The sequence below is a fragment of the Camelus dromedarius genome, chromosome 27 (assembly GCF_036321535.1).
Source record: "Camelus dromedarius isolate mCamDro1 chromosome 27, mCamDro1.pat, whole genome shotgun sequence".
Classification (NCBI taxonomy): Eukaryota; Metazoa; Chordata; class Mammalia; order Artiodactyla; family Camelidae; genus Camelus; species Camelus dromedarius.
In genome coordinates this window covers 5,319,674-5,333,057 of record NC_087462.1, presented here as the reverse complement: position 1 = coordinate 5,333,057, position 13,384 = coordinate 5,319,674, and the positions used below count along the sequence as shown (strand labels likewise).

Genomic DNA, 13,384 nt, shown 5'->3' with positions numbered 1-13,384 from the left:
ATGGGGGGGGTAACTAGGTTGGTTTGTTTGTTTGTTTAAAACAGAGGTATTGGGGATTGAACCCAGGACCTCCTGCAGGGACTCTACCACTGAGCTACACCGTCCCCACTGTACCTTTCCTTTAAATCATTTATTTCATAGTCTGGTACCTGCTCTTCCCTTGAATACTCAGACTTTGCTTCTTGCCCTGTGTTTCATAACAGATCCCTCAAACCAGCTCATGGGTTGCTGTTGGCACCTCTGTGCGGTCCCTGACTCCCCTCAGTGCAGGACCCTCACTTTGAGGCCTCCATCCAGAAACGGGACAGACAAGTCCATTTTGTCCAGCAAAGGCTCCTTTTATTCATTGGGGGTGGGGGTGGAGGTGGGGTGGGGTGGGGGTTTGAAACTGTGGTGCAACTTTATAAAGTCGAGGGGGCCGGGCAAGCAGGCCAGCCAGGTGCAGAGAAATGCCAGAAGCTTGTGGGACCTCCCGGCCAGATCGGTGCCCTCGACTGGCCTCGCCTGCCGGCCCTGGTGGACCTCGGAATGAGATCAGGGCGCCTGCTCCATCCGAAGCTCAGGACTACATCTGCCTGTTCTCCTCCTCGTGTACAAGAGTGTGCAAAACAATCTGACAATAACTTCACACGGGATCCCTGATTCAACTCCCAGAATCAGGTCTCTGCCTAAGAAGTGTTTCCGGCCATGTGGGCAGGAAGGGTTGCTCAGTTTCTGTCCTTCCAAACACCAGGGCATCGCCAGCTGCCTCTGGCCCGGCCGGCCCGGCCTTCACACGGGCGTCTCGTCTGCCGCCTTCTTCAGCAGTCCTGCCGCCAGCGGGGAGGGCTGGGAGCCCTCGGAGCCGTCGGCGGCCCGGATCTTCAGGCGCACTTTCTGGTTGGTCCTCCTCCACTGGGAGTACAGCTGGCAATGGTAACGGAAGGAGACCTGCGGGGGGCAACGCGGGGATGGGTGGGGGTTCAGCCTGCCAGCCAGCCTCCCTCCAGCCCCAGGAGAGGAAGACTGGACCCCTGAGGCACCTGCCTTGACCCAGACCAGGGCCAGCCTTGTGCTTCCAAAAGCAGAGACTGCGCCCGGGCATCTGCCACACAGGCGGTGCACACACACTCATTTGCTCTCCGGGGTAAACTCCTGCCAGCACTCAGGGCCCTGCCAAGGTGCGAGGGTCTGCAGCAGGATGGACTGGGGGGCGGGGGGTGTCCAAGAATCTCCCTTCCTGACTCTCAGAGGGTGCCGGTGAAGTGATACAGCCTCTAGGAATGGGCCAAATGTCCGTGGGTCACATAATTGTTAAAATTTAGAAGCAGTCAAGATGTCCTTCAGTAGGTGAGTGGATAAGCCGAACATGGGACATCCAGACAATGGAATATTATTTGGCACTAAAAAGAAATGAGTTATAGGGGAAGAGGGTAATAGCTCAGTGGTTAAGAGTGCATGCTTGGTATGCATGAGGTCCTGAGTTCAATTCCCAGGACCCCTTTAAGGAATAAAAATTAAAAATGATAATTAAAAAAAATACATGGACAGATGACTGGATAAAGAAGATGCGGTATATATATATATATATATATATATATATATATATATATATACAATGGAATACTACTCAGCCATACAAAAGAATAAAATAATGTCATTTGCAGCCACATGGATGGACCTGGAGATCATCATTCTAGGTGAAGTAAGAAAGAGAAAGAAAAATGCCATATGATATCATATGTGGAATCTAAAAAAGGACACAAATGAACTTATCTACAAAACAGAAACAGACTTAAAGACAGAGAACAAACTTATGGTAACCAGGAGTTAAAGGAGGTGGGAAGGGATAAATTGGGAATTTGAAAATTGTACCTCTTGGGGAGTGATGGAAATCTTAGGTATCTTGATTGTGGCAGTGGTTTCATGGCTGTAGACACCTATCAAAATTCATCGAACTGTACATCTGAAATATGTGCAGTTTACTGTACAGGAACCATACCACAATAAAGGTGTTAAAAAGCATAAAATAAAAATTAAAAAATAATAATAAATGAACTCCAAACCATGAAAGACATGGAGGAAACTTAAATGCATATTATGAAGTGAAAGAAGTCAATCTGAATAGGCCACATACTGCATGATTTCAACTCTAGGACAGTCTGGAAAAGGCAAAACTATGGCAACAGTAAAAGGATCAGTGGTTGCCAAGGGCTGGGGGAGGGAAAGATGAAGAGGCAGAGGACAAAGGATTTTTAGGGCCATGAAACTATTCTATTCGCTCCTCTAATGGTGGATACCTGCCATTACACATTTGTCCAAATCCACAAATTGTTCAACACCAAAAGTGGACCCTAATGTAAACCATGGACTTGGGGTGATCAGGATGTCAATATTGGCTCATCAGTCATAACGAATGTACTGCTCTGGTGTCACATTCCTAGCAGGGGAAGCTGTGCAGCTGTGCAGCTGTGGAAGAGGATTTTTCAGGACTGTGTACCTGCTTCCCAATTTTGCTGTAAAGCTTAAAACTGCAGTAATAAAGTATATTTTAAAAACCTCACTTTTTCAATTAAATGTCAAAAATCCATCTTCTTTGACCAAGTAAGTTCCAAGAAACGTGTGCATGGGTGGCACCCAAAGCACTGTTTATAATGGCAAAAAAAAAGAAAAGAAAAACACTGGAAAGAATCCCAGTGTCCATCAAAAGGGATTAGTTAGATAAATACAGCAAATACAGCACACTCGTATGATGAACGATTGTTGGGTGGCTGTCTTTTTTTGTAAAGGACATCAGCAAAGTGAAAACAAGCAGACTGCAGAGCAGTGCATATGATTTCATCCCGTTTGTATTAAGAAATACGCTGGTGTATACTTCAATTTAAAAAAGCTTTTAAAAAAATATGCTGGTGGAAGCACTGGGAAGGAATTATCGAGGAGGCAACACCCCCACAGCCGGGCAACAGTGGTTTTATCTGAGGGGCTGGACTTTGGGAACCTTTCCTCTCTGAGCAAGGGTTCTAACGCTTGCGGGAAGCCGGAAGCTGGAAGCCAGGATGACACCCCCACCGCAGTCACTTTCTCTCCATCCCAGTCCCTTTGCTCTCAGTCTCTTGATCGTCCCCTCTCTCTGTGTGTCTCTTATCCTCCTACTCTTTCTCTCCCAGGCTTTTGGTGGCTCTCTCCCTCTCCCCACCTCTCCCGGCCAGTCCAGTCCTGGTGGTCTCGAGGATGAGGGGTCTACACTCAGCAGAGATGATCAGGTACCCTTGTATCCTTGGGGCAGGAGGCTCATGCCTGGCTCAGGGCTTCCCTGGACCTTGGTCAGGCTTGGAATGTGGAGCTCCGTGAGATGTTGGGAATCGCTTCCATCCAAGGGCCATAAGCAGAGGCAGGCAGAGCAGTGCTCCCCAAAGCCACAGACCAAACCCCTGGCCTGATCCCCTATGACCAGCCACTCACCAGCGTCCAGAGGACGTAGATGGTGAAGAGGGCGATGGTGAGGGCGATGAGCCCCACGGCCTCAAGCCGGCTGTGCAGCCGGAGGTGGTCCTGGGCCCCGCGCAGGCACAGCCAGCCCGAGATGGCAGCCAGCGGCGTGATGAACAGGAAGCACACCATGTCGCAGCACAGCGTGCGCTTCTCTGTCCGAGGCCCCGGGTCCCTCAGCCACTGTGGAGAAGAATGAGGCAGGAAGAGATGGTGAGGGGGACCTTGCACTGCCCTCCCTAGAGCATCCACGGGGGGAATGGGGTGCGGGACCCCCATACCCTGCTCTCCCCTCCGCTGATGCTCAGTTTCATCCCTGATCCCTGTAGGACCAGCCTCCTGCCTGGCGCTACACCCCCTCCCCATATCCTTTCCTTCTTTCAAATACTTCCTGAGACTAGGACAGGACAGGCCCTGACAGGTGCTAGGCATTCTGCCCCCATTTTACAAATGGGGGAAACTGAGGGCGCAGAGCGGCTGACTAATTTGTGCCAATGCACGTGGGCGAGTCATCCACAAAGCCAGGCCTGGAGCCTAGGAAGTCTGGCCCCAGGGACTGTGCGCCCTTGGCCGCTATGCTACACCGCGTGCCATGGATGTTGGGGCAAGAGAAATGCGCTTCATCACAAAATTTTGATGAGTAGAATGGAAAAGGTCCCTGCCCTCCCAGAGCCCCAGCACTAGTCAGGGGAGGCATGAAACGGGTTGGGTGGTCAGGGCAGGGAAGGCCTTGCCAAGGATGTGACACAGGAGAACCAAAGGAGCTGCACAAAGAGTAGGGGAGACGGTGCTCCTGGCTGTAAGAACAACATGTGCAAAGACACTGGGGTGAGAGTGTGTGGTCCAGACCAAGTGTAGGCAGGAGGAGGTGGGAGCACGACGGAGAAGGGGGAGGGGATGCAGACAGGCTGGCTCTCCCTCCCACTGTCCTCTTATAGCCCAAGTCCTGGGTGGGCCAGGGGCCCTCCCAGGAGCCTCTACCTCAGCCCTGTGACATCATCCTGCAGTTCACAGGGAGGGCAGGGCAGGGAGGAATCTGGAGGGTGCCCAGGAGGCCCACAGTGCTCTGGGAAGCCAAGCGGCTCCGGCCACACCTGGGAATACCCTGACCCATCACACTCAGACAACAGTCTAAGCTTCCCAGCTCAGCTGGGCCCACAAAATCCAGTGAGGCCACCACCCCTGCTTCCAGGCCCCTCTCCTCCCCCTTTAACTCTCTCCACTCCAGCCACATGGGCTTCATCAAGAACACCAAACTCCTCCTGGCCTCAGGGCCCTTGCACTTGCTGTGCCCTTTCTGGCAGGACTGCCCTTCCCCAGGTTGGGGCCCCTTCTTAGTCCTCAGGTCTCAGCTTCAGGGTCACCTGAAGTGACCAAAACAGGGAAGGGGGGCACAGGGTCCATCAGGTCTGCCACCCCCATCAGCAGAGGTTCTCCTCTAGAGACAAGCTGCTTCCCCAGCCCACCAGGACCCTCCAGGCAGTTCCCTCCTCTGGCCCCAGGCCTGCCTTCCTCCCCTCTGCCTGCTCCAACCTCAGGCTCCCAAGCGTACCTCTGTGAGGGGCCGGGGTCGCTTCTCCACTGCAAACTCTGTATGGCACAGCTCACAGTAGCTGGTGTTGGATGAGGAAAGCCACCTCTCCAGACAGCTCTTGTGCACGGCACCCAGAGTGCCAGTGCAACCACATGGAGACAGCAAGCTCTCCCCGTTCGCTCCCTCATGGCAGATCCGGCAGAAGGGACCATCGCTAGACACAGAGACAGGACACATGAGTAATGATCAAGCTTCCTGCCTGTGCCTGCTTCACTACACACTGGATCACAAGGGCAGCATTGCCCCTCTGCTGCCACATGGAAAACTCCTACTCATCCTTCAATGCCCAGCTCCAAATGCCCTTTCCTTTGGAAAGCCTTCCCAGACTCCCATAGGTAGAGGGATGTGCTTCTCCCTGTAGTTCCTGTGGCACCTTTTTAGGCCCACAGTGAGCATCACTTGTACCTGCCTGCCCAGCGCCTGCTCTTTCTTTTGGTACAATACCACCCTGTTGGTGCTGGGCAACCACCCACTCTCAACTCCTGATCCTTAAGGACTGGGGCAGCACGGACAACACCCCTGATGTCCTTAGGCCTGACCAATCAAAACACCATACACCCCTGGTCACACGGACCTACTGGGGGAAGGGTATATGTGATGCAATCAGAGCCACTGGGAATTAATTCCTGAAATTCTTTTTTTTTTTTTCCCCCTAAACTCCAGATCTACGGGCAGCATGGCTGATGTAAGTCTGGCACCAGCCTGGTCTCCACGTGGAGTCTGTGAATAATGCCAAAACAGAGGAAAGCAGAGCCAAGAGACAGGGAGAGGCAGTTCTCAAGGACATCCTTAGAGCCTCTGGATCTAGCCACACCTGAAGGCCATGCTACCTGAGAAACCTGCACATCCAGGGAGAAGAGCTTCCCGGCTCCTCTGCTCTAGTGAGGCTCAGAAAACAGACATAAATAGCATCCACAGGAAGATGCTTCGGGGAAGTCTCGGCTCCAGTCCAGTCTCAGGGGATGCCGGGTCCTTCCTGGGGCAGCTCAGGAGGCCAGGGGCGTGGCCGTGGTGGGATCAGAGGCAGTCCAGTACATGAGTCATTGTTTTCCAGACATTTCTGCCCAGAGAGCGGACTGCGGGGAACACACGAAGGAGGCGGAGCAGGAGAGCTGTTTTCCAGATAATGCTGATTTCACCTTGGAAACTTTTTATCCGTTTCTCTGTGTCTTCTGCTGGGGGGCAGGGCCTGGATGCTTTGAAACCCAAGAACTGAGCTGACCCCTAAGGTCTGCTTTCTGGTCATCAGTCCTATGCCAGGACTGCTTTGTCCTACAATGTCAAAAGGGCAGGCCAGGCTCCACTCTGCTCCCACAACCTGATCCCATGCTCCCCCTACACGAAGTTAACGGGAAAGAGATCCCTGCTCCGGAAACCAAGCCGGGGAAGTGGAAGTGACGGGGACCTTGAGGGAGAGCCACATCAATCTGGGGTTTGTCCTGGGGAACCCTACTTCGGAGGAGCAAGTTCACAGGAAACAAAACCAAAGAAAATAAAATGCAAACTGATTTATTATTGAGAGCTCATGCCATTCAAAGAGTGACATCTGGGCTAATTTGTCTCGTTATCACAGGCAGCCTATGAAGAAGGTGCTATTTCTGCCCCCCTTTTTATAGATGGGGAAACTGAGGCATCGAGGCATGACTTGATCGAGGTCTCCAATGTAACTTGTTTTGTACAAACTCACACAGCTAGTCGTGAGCAAAGCGGGGATTCGAGCCCAAGGAAGTCGCTCCAGTGCCCCTGTTAGACTCTGCTACATAAGATGCCTGCCACCAGGTGGGAAAGCAAGGGAAATGGGCTTCACTCTCAAGAAATTTTGGCAGGAAAATAATGCAAATGATACAAGTAAGAAGGAAATGGGCCGGCGGAGTGGGTGAGACATCCATGGACCCTGGTGGAGCAGCCCATAGCATCCCCCATGAGCGGAAGGGAGTGTGAGTGAGGAAGCCATGGGAGGCAGGCAGTAGGAGGAGGGCAGGTGGAGGGCTGGGGATGCAGAAATGCCCAGAGCAGCTTCCAGGAGGGCCTGGGCCAGCTCACAGACTGGGAGGGGCGGGGGGACAGGGAGGACTGAGGCTCAGAGAGGCTGGAGGGGCCCCAGATGCTGGCCCCAAGCCTGAGCCTTTGCAGGATGCCTCTTGGGTTTCAGGTTCAGGGCCCAGGAACTTTCTGCCCCACTTGGGGTGTCACGTGCCCCCAGGAATCAGGGTCTCCTTTGAGGCGAAATGTAAGACTTGATCTTCCAGTTGTGGGACCAGCCAGGCGCTGGGTTTGCTATCTTTGAGCCCCACCCTCCCTGCTCACAGAGGGCAGAGGCTGGTAAGGAAGACAAGTTACAGGGCAAGGGGAAGGAGGTACATGGTGGCCTCGGCCAAACCCAGCACCTCTGCCAGCCTGTGGTGGTGGGTGGATCCTCATTTACTTGAAAAACAGCCACCTTCTCTCTGGGAAGGGCTGTTCTGCCCAGGCCTTCAGCCCAGGCAAGCTGGGGTTGAGCTGCATCAAAAGACGGAGGGGAGAAGCCAGCGGTGAAGAGGCCAAGGGGGGCAGATCAAGAGGGTCTTGTGGTCTCAGTGGGCAGGGCTGCCCTGACCACCAGCTGGACCACGGAGAGGCTGCTGGGCTGGGCTGCCGCTGCCTGCCTGGGTCTCTGAGGGCTGCAGGGGAGGCTGATGGGACCGAATAAGCTTCTCCCCGCCCTGCCCCCAGCACCCAAGGGGGAGCCCTGGCTAGGCTCAGTGACTCTGCTCTGGCGGGCATCCAGCTCCCTCTGGGCCTCAGTTTCCCCAGGTGTAAAAAGGGAGGGTGGCGCAAGGTGATGTCAACTCATCACTCACTCAGGGGCCCTCAGGAACCCCAGAGAGGGAGGCCTCCTCCCCCGCTCCCCATCCTGGCAGCTCTGGCTATGCGACCCCTGAGCCTGCGAAGGGTCGCCTTGCTCCTAGCCTTGCTCAAGCAGCACAGACCCAGTCCCGACCTCAAGGGGTCTGATGGAGACGCAGACATAAAAACCGACATCCTGGAGGAAGCCCAGAAGGAGAACTCCCAATCTCATCTGGGCTTAGGAAGGCTTCCTGGAGGAAGTAATGCCAGGTAGAGGCTTAGAGGGTGACCAGCAGTGAGCCCCCTCCAAAGCACAGCAAGGCTTCCACTGGCTTCTTTTTATGGGTGAATGAAAAGCTTATGAGTTCATTCTGACATTTGCTACATGGATGAACCTTAAGGACAGGATGCTCAGTGAAAGAAGCCAGTCCCTGAAGGGCACATAGTGTCTGATTCCACTCATAGGAGGTCCCTAGAGGGGTCAGATCCGTAGAGACAGAAAGCAGGATGGTGGGTACCAGGGGCTGGGGGGAGGGGTCAGTGTTTAGTGGGGCCAGAGTTTCAGTTTTGCAAGACCAAAAGTTATGGGGTTGGTGGGGAAGGTATAGCTCAGTGGTCGAGCACATGCTAGCATACATGAGGTCCTGGGTTCAATCCCCAGTACCTGCATTTAAAAAAAAAAAAAAAAGCTAGGTGGTTGAATGGTGATGATAGTTGCACAACACCTTGCATCCACTTAAAGCCATTGAACTGTACACTTTAAAATGGTTAAGAAGCTTAATTGTATATGATAGCTTAACAATAAAAAAATTGGAAAGAAAAGCATATGAATTTAATCATATTGCATAAACATAACAACCACACATTGCAATCGGAAAACTGGTGGCTATTTTAAATCTTAATGAGTTCACGTGGACTTCAGTTGGTGTAGGATTTCCTTAAATCTCTTTTCCTTGGAATTGATGACAAATGGGTGAGCCAGGCAGATTCCACTCACGTGTGACGTGAGCCTGGCAGGCTGTACCGAGGTTTCAAGACATTTCTCAGAGGCTTACAAGGTGGCAAAGCCCCTTGCAGGAGCTTTCTGTGGACTACAGCAACGGACTCTCAGAACTACCCAAAGAAGAAGATGTCCCCAGTCTAGAGATATGGGATTGAAGCAACTTGTTCTGGGTCATTCAAGGAGAGAGGCTTCCACTTAGGACTGGAGCCGAGGCACCAGGGGTCCACAGCCTGCATGGCCAACCACTCCCTCACGCTGCCTCCCCTAGATGTGAGCTACCCACCAACGTCTGATCTTCAGATTTCACAGAATAATCTGGAGTCTCTGCCTTTCTTGCAGAATCAGACCTAGCTAGCCTGGGCCTCTTGTTTCTGCGGGCTCATTATTGACTGGGCCCCTTTCTCTGGTCTCTTTACCCACCAGGCCCCTTAAGGCGGTTAGATTTCTGACCCCGGGGCTGGGAGGAAATCCCTTGGGCCAGAGAGCAAAGTAAGTAGAGGTGAAGACCCTGGCTTGGTCACCACTTACCTCGGTGTGTCCAAGGCCCTGATGACAGTCGAGAGGAGCCGGCCGTCCCTTGAAGTCACTTGTGCCACATACTGGGGTGGCCCAAGGCCCGTGGCCTCCACGACCTTGGAGAAGGCGGGGCTGCCGGAGCAGTCGCACAGGGAGCCGGGGAGGTGACAGCAGTCACCCGTCGTCATGGCCACAGGGAGCCCCGTGTCCTCAGGGCCTGAGGCCCATGGTCCCAGGAGCCTGGCGAGAGGCCAGCAGGAAGATTAAGGGCAAGGTTAGCAAACCACACACAGACCAAATCCAGCTGTCTGAGCCTCAGTTACCCAGTCTGTAAGATGGGGTTTTGGAGTGGGCTGTGAGGATTTAATGAGATCACACGTGCAGCTCAACCCGGGCCTGGCCCTCTTCGGGAGCTCAGTTATATTCTCTCTGACTCTCCTAAAAAAAGCCAGCCCAGCCCTCACAGCATGCAGGTCACCCCCACCATCACCTTTCCAGACACGGTAACTGCGCTCAACAGCGACTAAGCACGTGCTGTGTGGAAGGACCTGTCAGGACCAGAACCATGGCGGCCAGCCACGTAGGGACTGTTCTCTGTGAATCGATTTCCAGGGCCGGGCTCAGACATCATAAGCCTGCCTTGGAGGGGGATGGACCTGACCTAAAAACTTGGCCCAAAAGACCACGCTGGTGAGTCACCTTAACCCTTCTGGTTCACAGCCTCTTGCAGGGCTCTGAGCTCCTTGATAACTCATGTTATAAAGGAAGTAGCCCAGGCTGGGGAGGACCATGGTAGTCTCTGTCCCCACCCACCAGAGCAGCTGCTCTAGGCCGTGCCTCTGTCCCCAAGGAGAGGCCACGGGAGGCAGCAGGAGTCTCCGGCAGCAATATGGAGTCTGCTCTGGGTGGGTGACTTCAGCAGGGTTCCTCTCCCCAGTGCAAGGTCTGACCTGCCAAAAAGGAACCCTTGGCAAGCTTCTCTTTCATCCAAGAAGCGGCTGGTGAGGCTTGTGTGTTTCTCTCTGAGAACACCATGAAACTAACAAAATCCCCTTGAAGCCAATACAGGTGCTCTGAAGCTGAGGACCCCTGTCCCCAGATTGGCTTGTATGCCACCATTTGTCCCCAGAAGCTATGGTTCGAGACCTCAGAAACACTCCCTGAGGCACCGCTACAGTTGATTTTTACCAACCTTTGCCAGCCAAACTCTGAAACCCAAACAAAGAGGTGGGAAGAAAAGCAGTGTGAGTTACTGGCTAACTTTTTGCACCAGGGCGGTCTGCTGCCTGATCAACGCTCTCTGAACAGCTCAGCCAGAAGCCCTTGTGGCCCAACAGGCCCTTCTGAGCCTCCATAGTTGGGCTGCTGTCAGCCAGATAAGCAAGTGTTAGCCCAGAGGCAGAAGGAACCCGGGAGGAAGGCTGTGTGACCGAGATAACATCCGCAGGGCAGTGGCCAGGCCTGGCATGTTGTGGACACTGCTGTGCCTCCTGAGTGCCTGTGGCCAGAGCTTCCAACTGAGAGGTCAGGAGGGATGCAACTAGACTACCCAAGGGAATGCATGCAGCAGGGAGGCCGTGTCTCCTGCCCCTGCAAGGATAGCCACTGGTCAATCTGCTAATGTCAGGCCTACAAATCACCCGAATAACAATAGCACCTACTGTTTACTAAGTACCTACTGCCAGCTGGGTACTGTGCTAAGCTTACTGAACTCAAACTGCTGTTAGAAGTGTCCCCTTTAAAAATGACTATAACTCAATTAAAAAAAATTTAAAAAAAAAAAAAGAAGTATCCCCTTTAAAGTTCACCTCCCCAGCGAGGCCTCCCCTGACCACCCTGGCCAAAGCGCCACTGGTATCCACATCATGGCCCTTGCAGAATGTGCCCTTCTCTGAAATGCTCTCACTTCTTCATCTACCGGCTTAACCACATCAGTCATTTGCAGTGCCTGGCCCTGCATCTGGTTCAGAGTTGCCCCATTCATCCTGTGGAAGAGCAAGGTGGGAGAGCCAGGTCTCTTGACCCCCAGACCCTGGTCTACCAGCATCCATGATGGGAATAGAAAATGTTTAGAGGCTAAAGGTCTGGGCAAACTCCAGAGGCCTGGGCTTGACAGAGGCCAAACTCAAGGCTGGATGCAAGGCTGGGGTGGCTGCAGGGTGGACTCAGCTCTGGGGCTGCTGGGATGGGAGAGGGAGCCAATGCCTCCAGCAAACTTGGCCCAGTGCCCAGGAGATGGATTTCAATGAGTCTTCACAACAAACCTATGACGAAAGTCCAATAGTTATCCCCATTTGACAGATGAGGTGACTGAGGCTCAGAGAGAAGAAGCTACTTGCTCCAAGTCACACAGCTAAGACAGGACAGTGCCAGGATTTGAACTTAGTCCAGTGAGTGGTTCTGGGACTCAAGAAACCTGGGTTCTTTAAAGTCCTGACTCTGTTACTGATGCTATGTGTCCTGGAATAAGTCATTTTGCTTTTCTGGGCCTCATCCTTCTTTGTCAAATAAGTTGACAGAGCTAGTGGACTGTGTCTGCTGAGTGGCTTCCTGAGGAGCACCCAGGCTCAACTCCTCCGATGAAGCTCTCCCTTGGCTAGGCTTATCTGGGGTGGCACCAGGGCATCACAACCTTTCCACACCTACTCAGCCTCCTTTTTCTGAGGGCAGGAAATTGAGAGAAGAGTCAGAGGGCCCTAATCCCTACAGTGTCCTCTTGGTTCAAATGTTTCACTCTCTGGGCCTTGGATTTCTCTTCTGTAAAATGGGGGTCACAATGATACCCAGCTCATACTTACATAAATATGAATAAATCAGTAAATATTAGCTCTTGTAATTAATTACCATCATCAGCTTACTGAGCTGTTGGGAGGGTTTGATGAAACAAGGTACAGCCAGTGCCTGGCACATAGTAAGCACTCAACAAACGCTCATTTTTAGGATAAAGGTGGAATCTGTGGAATACATTCATTCCTCTTCGCTTACCACAGAGAGGTTCCTGTGGGCCCTCCAGTACTTGCATGGCCCTGCATTGGAGGCCAAGTTCTAATCCCAGCTCTGACCTTAACCTGCTGTGTAGGCCTGAACAAAAGACTTGACTTCTCTGAGCCTTGATTTCCTCATCCCTATAGCAAGGAACATTTCTAGCATTTCCTCCTAATATTGTCCCTAGGTGACTAAATGAGCTAATCCTATAAATTTCGGCTACCCTGTTTTGAGCACCCACTAACTGGCAGGCACTCTGCTAAGCAAGTGTCCGGGTCATTATACTTACTGTTTTCCTGGCAGAGCCTCTCTGAGAAGGAGGTTGCGGAAGGTGACTGGTCACTTATCGACCACCTACTATGTGCAGGGCGCTTTCTTCATCTGCCACCTCCTGAATCCTCCTAACAGCCCCATTAGGTTGGTGCTGGCATGACCCGCTTTCACAGATGAAGAAACCGAGGCTGAGATAGGCACCTACTGTGTGCCAGGCCCCAGGGGTACTCCTGCCGTCTTCACGACGGGAACTGCGATCCCCTAGTCCCTGGGAAGGCTGAGGCCGAGGGTCCGAACTCGGCCGTCCTGCCTGGGGGCTGGGCTCCGGCCTCGAACCCGGTGCCGGCCCGCGGATCGGCGCCCCCCAACCCATTCTGCCGCCCGTGCCTACCTGATCCGCGGCCGGGCCGGGCGGCCGCGCAGACCCCTCCACTTGTCCCGGCCCTGGTCCCGGCCCGGCCGGTCCCTTCAGCGCCGCTCGCTCCGCTCCGGCCGGCACCTGCGTCCAGACACCGCCCGCCGAGCAGACAGTGCCGCGGGCCAATGGCAACCGCCTCTCGCCCATACTGACCAATCGCCGTGCACGTCCCGCCCTGGGAGGCGGGGCCAGAGGCGACGGGGACGTCCTGGGCCGCACAGGCCCCGCGGCGCCGCAGCTGCTGGCTCCGCCCCTGCCGCGTCCTGGCTCCGCCCCAGCACTGGCCCCGCCCCCACCCCTG

At 53.6% G+C, this 13,384-nt stretch overlaps 1 protein-coding gene across 2 annotated transcripts; it reads right to left on the bottom strand.

Annotated features, from left to right (window-relative positions):
- Positions 1-327: 327 nt before the first annotated feature.
- Positions 328-13,177, bottom strand: MARCHF2 (membrane associated ring-CH-type finger 2). 2 transcript variants are annotated; one of them, XM_064479848.1, is made up of 6 exons: positions 13,057-13,177; positions 9,420-9,647; positions 5,021-5,216; positions 3,442-3,651; positions 1,855-1,945; positions 792-930 (listed from the first exon to the last, which is right to left on the bottom strand). In XM_064479848.1, the coding sequence occupies exons 2-5, from the start codon at positions 9,593-9,595 to the stop codon at positions 1,904-1,906; spliced, it is 624 nt and encodes a 207-aa protein (XP_064335918.1). In that variant the 5' UTR covers positions 9,596-9,647; positions 13,057-13,177; the 3' UTR covers positions 792-930; positions 1,855-1,903. The 2 variants fall into 2 exon arrangements, with proteins under 2 accessions (XP_031293032.1, XP_064335918.1); XM_031437172.2 differs by lacking the exon at positions 1,855-1,945 and having other exon boundaries at positions 328-930.
- Positions 13,178-13,384: the final 207 nt, after the last annotated feature.